At 32.3% G+C, this 7,450-nt stretch overlaps 1 protein-coding gene across 1 annotated transcript; it reads left to right on the top strand.

Annotated features, from left to right (window-relative positions):
- Positions 1–4,012: 4,012 nt before the first annotated feature.
- On the top strand, positions 4,013–6,694 carry rib (ribbon). Its single transcript, XM_065512010.1, has 2 exons — positions 4,013–5,240; positions 5,338–6,694. Exons 1-2 carry the CDS (start codon positions 4,125–4,127, stop codon positions 6,388–6,390), a joined length of 2,169 nt encoding a protein of 722 aa, XP_065368082.1. The 5' UTR covers positions 4,013–4,124; the 3' UTR covers positions 6,391–6,694.
- Positions 6,695–7,450: the final 756 nt, after the last annotated feature.

The raw sequence follows: 7,450 nt of genomic DNA, 5'->3' as shown, positions 1-7,450 counted from the left end.
AAATGTGGGTGCCCCCCTTAGACGCAAAAAACGAAGGGAATTAGAAAAAAAATAACACAAAAAATGCACAATTTTTAAGAAAGACAATATAACACTGTCTCTTTTTGGCCAACAAACACAAGCAGCAAAAAAAAAACGATGTAAAAAACTGCAGTTTATTGACAACAACAAACAAGGCACAGTGATAACAGTGAAAAGATCACTGTAAGAGCGAAAGAGCCTAATGAGAGAGCAATAAAGATAGCTGTATATTTTATTGCATTTTCTCCTTTGGTGTGATGCATTTTATAACAGTTTTGTTAGTGTTATATTCAAAGAGTTTGTTGTGAGAGTATCACAGAGAGTTTTTACTTCAAATGAGCATGCGTTTGTGTTTGATGTAAAACTTCCCCTATTTTCTGTAAAGAAAATGTTTATTCATGTGTTTTTGGCTGTAATGAGAGCGTAGTGTGTGTGTTTTGGTCTGTTTTTTAGGGGAAATCTAATTTTCCTATATGAATGTATGTAATGTTGTTGTTGTGAATGTATGAAAAATAATAGATTTTGCTGCGTTTTATTGTGTGTAGTTTGTGATAGAGCTGCGTATTTGAATGACTTTATGCATGCATTGGCAGTTAGCATTTATTCAACTTCGAGCTCTCGAATCTGCAACAACATAACGTGTCGCAGTTTTTCACAAAAATATTATATATTTATCTCTATATATACTTATAAAAAAAATTCATATAACTAAAACAAAATACACACTTAAAGAAATTTTTTGAGAAAATTCAAACAAGTGAAAAAATACACATATTAAAGTGAAATTCTAGCGACTTAGAAACAATTTGGATTACTTACTTTTCTTCAAAATAATAAGAGGATTATTTCTACAAACACCAGCAAACAAGTGTTTTTACCACAAAAAAGTGCAATATTTATTTAAAAAAAACCCAAAAATATAAATAACTTTAATTAAAGTTTTGTGTTAATAAATTATTCCACACTCAGCTTTTAAAATAAAAATCATTTTGGAATTTTATTTTTAAAAATCTTTGGCCTTCATTTAGCTGAGTAGTGTGTACTAAATTTAAAAATCATTCAAAAAAATTCAACAAAAAATAATTAAAACAAAGGAAAATTATAAAAATATAAAAAACAGTTGTTTAAAATCAAGAAAAACATATAAAATTAAACAAACTGCCAAATTGGCATGCTAAAAAATTAATATAAAAAATATTTTCAAGGTAAGAATTAAAAAAATAAAAAATAAAATCTTGCAAATACTAAATTAATAAATAAAATATTTTGAAAGTGTTGGCAAATTTTAAAAAAAATATTTTAAATAAAAATTTGAAATTTAATTAATTCTTTATTTAAATTTTTTATAACAAAAAATCTCAAAATATCAATTTCCTCTTATTACCTTTAAACTAAATATCTTTTGTATTTTTTTTAAAACAAATTATTTATTACTTTTTACCTTATTTAACAAATAACCTTCATTTTGTTGTTATTTTTCAATAATAATGCCGTCCCTTAGAAAACCTTGAATTTTGTTTTGGTATTTTTTTTTACATTGAAAACTTACAATAATAATATTTTTTTGGATTTACAATTTCGCCATATAAAATACACATAGTATACTTATCACCAGCTAATATGTTTAAAAGCATAAACCGGTTTATACATTAAAAATACCATATAAAACAAATTTTAATTTGACACGTATTTTTCATATAGAAAATTTTACAAGAAATAGAAAAAACGCCCTTTAGCATAAAATACAACAAAACAAAATTACAAAGTTTTGCATTCGCCATGTAAATACATAAAAGCTTTAGTGATAAACTGCACAAAATAAGCTTTAAAATGATGTTTAAAGCATAAAGCTTTCTCTCTATTTGCTCTCCGTTTCATTAGAAATAGAAAATAAGCTTGTTGTTTATTAGGATTTTATAGCAAAAACAGCTTTTGTATAAAGATCACTCTTTGTTTATTTACTTATACGCTCTCTTTCTCTCTTTACAAGTGTTGCCTTTGTTTTGCATAAAACATAAAAAGCGCTAAAATGAAAAATATCATGCTGAAAACTATAAAATTAATTAAAATCATTAATTTATATTAATATAATTTTTATATATTTTCTTTATATATAAATTGCTTTAGTGTTTTAATCTTTTAATTTATTTTAAGGTGTTAACACATTTCCTTAGTTTGGCTACTCTTTTTTATTTTTGTGAGAATTAATCCCTAATAATCCTGTTGTTCTTAAAACATTGACTTTTTCCAAATTTTTGTCAGTCGAAAAATTTTCTCACATGTTTCTACGTTTTTATTCTTTTCTCTGCCCCATAAACCAATTTAATCAATTGTTGCATCAATTTCTCTATATATTATGCTCAACAATAAAGAACGATCCTAGCTACCTGCTCTCCAATTGTACAACCTGTCTAGATCGTAGTCTACACAGGCGGTCTTTGTTACGTCTATTGTTTGTGGCGTCATATATTAAACAACAAATACAATAAAGAGAATTTTCCATGCTTTTCAAAAATTGCACAATGCACCCTGAAACAAAATAAAAAAGAAAATTTCGTTTTCTTTGGCAATTTGGCAGGTTGGCAAAAGATACTCCTCAGGGTTTCCTAAAGTGCCATTAATATCCTTGTCAAATATTAAAAGAAAAGAAGAGAAAACAATAAATATTAAGGATTGCAAAAAGATAAAAATAAAAACCATTTATCATGGTTATACACCCTCTGAGTTCAGTTTGAAAAGAAAACTGATCTTTAAAATGATCGTTTTCCTGCCTAGTTGTTTTTTTATAACAAACTAGAGTTTAATATCAATTACATGTGGAAATTCTTAAAGCAAACCACCAAGTTATAATAAATATTTGTTAAGATATTTGATATTTTGCAACAAAATTAAAAAAATCTGCCAATTTTCTTTATCTTTAAAATGTTTTCAACAAATTTTCAACAATAAATGTCAGTGAATTTATCAATAATTGGGAAATTTAACACAATTCTTACTATAATTTTCATTTCTTTTACAATTTTTGGTTAAAGAACTTCTCTAACACGTGTTTAATTTGCTCTTTAATATATTTTTTCAACAAACGCCATATCTTTTCTATGATAATTTCAAATGTGCAGTTTTTTCCTTAAATTGCTACTTAATGTTTGCTTCCCTAAAAACCTTCCTGATGTCTTACATATGTTATTTGTTAATTTATGTTTGCATTTTTACAAATTAACATATGGTAACAATATGAAAACACTTAAAAACCAACAAATAAACTACATACTCTCCCGATCTTCTCTTCTAAAACACATACCAGAAATGCATTTTAAAAATATTATAAATGACCACGAATTTCCGGGAAAATTCAAATAAAAACACACATTTTTTTGGTTTCTTAAGAAGACTGAAAAAAGTACTTAAAACCTGCTGTAAACTCACCCCCAAAAATTTAAAGAAAATTAAAAAAACAAAAATATACACGCACTACAGCAAGAAAAACCAAAAAAATCTACCCCCTCATTAAAAATTCCATAAAAAACGCATTAATTTTGCCGAAAAAAAGGCGAATATAACAAGCAAAATAGACTGGATAAAAAACATACCCGCACCACATATTGCCAAAGTATATTAGAAAGTACGTGTATTAGAAACTGGCAGAATGGGGGATGTTTTCCAGCAACTAAATACACACCAATATTTTAAACATAATTTACAAAAAAACAAACAATACCATGCAAATTTTTTCTTTTTTGATTCAAAAACTTTAAATTCAAAGAAATTTGCACTTGCTTGAAAAAAAAATATATTTTGAAATAAACAATCAATCAGCTATCAAAATTTAAAAATTGTTTGCAAAAATTGTCTTTCCAACTGAAATCATTATTAAATAAGTATTGGCTAAATAATTTTCTTAATCTCTGTTAAATTTATTCCATATTTATCAACATTTCCGTTTCCTTTTCTCTTTCTAGTTAAACGTTATCTGTTAAGCTTTTAAGCTGGCTCTCAAAATACGCAAACAATTTGCTCATCAAGCTTTTGGTAATTTTCCACCAGAAGATTTTCACTGTCCCACCACGCGGCCCCAAAGTCCACCACTCAACACACCACACAATATGGGCGGTCCACCGGCCCCTACCTCCTCAAATGGTCCACCAGAGGGCCAAACCTATTGCTTGCGCTGGAACAATCACAAATCGAATTTGGTCGAAATCTTAGATGCTCTCATCAAAGTCGAAAGTTATGTTGACTGCACCATAGTTGTAGATGATCAAGTGCAATTTAAGGCTCATCGTGTTGTTTTGGCCGCCAATTCACCCTATTTCCAGTCCATTTTACAGGATTTACCCATGGATCATTGTAGTATTATATTTCCGGGTGTGAAAGCTTTTGAAATGCGTGCTTTATTGGAGTATATGTATACGGGAGAAGTGAATGTTACCCAAAGTCAAATACCCAAAATTATGCGCATAGCTGAGGAATTGGAGGTTAAGGGTCTATTCGATATGGCCGACTTAAAGGAAAAGTTCCATAAACTAAGTGAAGAGCATGCTGAAAGATCGGCTAGTAATCCCTATGCCAGCACTTCGGCTCCTGCAAATCCCTATTCCTCGGTCACCACCACCACCTCCTCTCCTTCAAGCGCCATTACAAATCACAAACCCAGCCCCAAGGATGCTGAAAACTATCGTAACAATTCCTCCTCCGTGATCTCCACCTCCTCGAATATTTCACCTTCAGCAGCTCCCTCCAGCAGTTCATCGCCTCCCTACAGCAATTACAAATCACCCTATTCCAGTTTATATACCAAATCGCCGGGGCCCAATGCAAATCAATCTTCAGCTGCTCAAGCTCAATCCAGTCAACAAACTCCCAGCAATCTTACACCCACCAGTGAACGTTCCGCTCAATGGCCTTTGTCACCCTCCTCGGCTGCTGCCGCTGCTGCCATGTTAAGTTCTGTATATGAATCTGCTCCCGATATGAATCCCCTGAAACGTAAGAAGCTCTCCTCTATGTCCAGCATGTTAATGAATCGTGATACTCCCATACTGCGTAACGTTTTGGCCCAAGCTAATCCTGCTGATTCCTCACAACAATTGCCTCTACTCTTACCCAATGCAGCTGGCACTAAAGTTGACAAATCCTCCAGTTCAGCCGGTAACATGGAAAAGAATCCAAGTGGCCATAATAACAATCACAGTTTTAATGGTTCCGATTATAGTGATAAGGTAGGTTTCAACTTAATTTATAATATTAAAAAAAAAAACTTTTTTTAAAAATGTCTATTTAAACAGGTTTATTAATATTTATCTTTTTTACTTTTAGAAATACCATGATGAGCCTCATTCCCCCTTTACCGATCGTTCATTTGAAGATGATGGCTTTGATCCCAAGGGCAGCAATTTTGGTGGCAATTTTGCCAACAATGCCAACCAAAAACCCGAATGGAAACGTTACAAACAATATACCCGCAGTGATATCATGTCTGCCATACAGTGTGTACGTGAAGGCATGAGTGCTTTGCAGGCTTCACGCAAATTCGGTGTGCCATCACGTACCTTGTACGACAAGGTCAAGAAATTGGGCATCACCACTGGCCGGCCTATGAATCGTACCATGAAACGCAGTCCCAGCAGTGTTGAATCATCGGCTGCCTTCCCCTATTCACATGGCTATGGACAAGCTTCGGCTGCTGCCGCCGCCATGCATGATGCCGCTGTACGTGAGGAACGTGAATTGAAGGAACATCATCGCAATAGCGAACATCATCATTTACCACCCACCATTCCACATCCCGCAGCTGCCCTATTAGATCATGCTTTCTTGCAACAGGCTTTGGAAAATCGTGGAGGTGGCGATATTGCGGGTCGTGAAGCATTGCATGCCATGGCTTTGGCAGCTGCAGCTCATGCCGCCGCCAATCGTATGTCCACCAGTCCCGGTCCCAATGGCAATGCTGTGCGTTCACCCAGTCCCACAAATTTCGCCTTGAAATACAACAATATGCGCAATGCCGAACAAGAGCTAATGGAACGCCACGAATTGGAACGTGAACGAGAGAGAGAACGTGAATTTGTGGAACGCGAAAGAGAGCGTGAACGCGAACGTGATATGGAACGCGAACGTGATGAGGAAGAGGATGATCATGTTGAGGATTTATCAGTGGCCCGCAAAGACAATAACAGTTCTCCTTTAGAGGCTAGGGAAAGACCCGAATCTCCCTACTCACCGGCTGTAACAGCCACTAGCGATAATGAGAAATCGGTTATAATGACCACTAAACTGCCCTCAAATCCCAGTAGTGATGATGCCTTTGTCAATGAAACCAACATGAACGTGAAACGGGAGGTGGTAATAGATGATGTCAGAGCCGACTGATTGATGCTAACTATGGCTTGGCAATATGCGGCCGATACTTGTTACGATGCTTTATTTTCCTCGCGTTGAAGTAGTTAGTCAAAGTGGAAGAGAGAGAGAGAGAGCTGGCTACTCTAAGTAGAGGTGAATATATATTGTATGTATGTATATGTCATGTATATTTAACAAATCTTGAGAGCTTGAAAATACTTAGTATTGCAACTCTTTTTTTAAGTAATGGAAAAGCATTTGGCGATTTCTTTATTACTTGGAGTTACAAATACTTTTGGATAGTTCGGCTCAATAGGAGAGAGTGGTTAGGTTAAACCAGTAAACAATTTAAACAACTAAAACTAATAAGTGCAATAGGTTTGCTCTTGAAATATCTTATACATAATTTATAAATAGTTAAAACTTAAGAGTTTTTTTGTCCCTTAAATTTATAAACGTTTAACGTAGATTTTGTTTGTTTTTATTTTGATCAATTTTTTATGTTAAAAAATCAACAATTTTTGAAAAATATTTTCGTTTTTAAAACACAACTAAAAACGAAAATAAAATGGCGGTATATTAGCTTTATATTAAACAAAACTTTCCTCTACAAAAATCTAGAACTCTGCGTTCATAATTTGTTCCTAGTAGGAGAACAATTTTAAAAATTCCGCACCTTAAAACTTGCACTTTTCCTTAAAACAAAATATTGAAATAATTTAATTGAAATACATAATTGCACTTAATTTATTTTAAACATAAAACATACAAAAATATCATAAATGTGTTGTTATTCAATATCACCTTGTGCCTAAATCAATAAAAAACAAAATTATAGATTTAAATTAGATTTAAAACAAACAAAAAACAAAATGGAGCATCATATAAATTAATAAGAAAAATGCCATAATTTCATTAAATTTAAAGTTATTAAGTTAGCCCATTTTGTAAAATTAACCAACCCAAACCCATTAGACATTTTAAAAAAAGACTGAAAACTTATTTAGCAAAAAATGGGCTAGAACTTTATTTATTTAAAAAAAAAATAAAACTACACTGTAAACAAAAAGAGGCTCAATTTTCTATAGAT

The sequence above is a fragment of the Calliphora vicina genome, chromosome 5 (assembly GCF_958450345.1).
Source record: "Calliphora vicina chromosome 5, idCalVici1.1, whole genome shotgun sequence".
Classification (NCBI taxonomy): domain Eukaryota; kingdom Metazoa; phylum Arthropoda; class Insecta; order Diptera; family Calliphoridae; genus Calliphora; species Calliphora vicina.
The sequence above is the reverse complement of the archived record's forward strand: the minus strand, read 5'-3'. Positions and strand labels throughout refer to the sequence as shown.

What these genes read in the sequence shown, in the direction of transcription:
- rib (XM_065512010.1), top strand. Translation starts at nt 4,125, where the DNA reads ATGGGCGGTCCACCGGCCCCTACCTCCTCAAATGGTCCACCAGAGGGC. An exon ending in GTTCCGATTATAGTGATAAG is followed by an intron (nt 5,241 to 5,337) that starts GTAGGTTTCAAC and finishes TTTTACTTTTAG; the next exon opens with AAATACCATGATGAGCCTCA.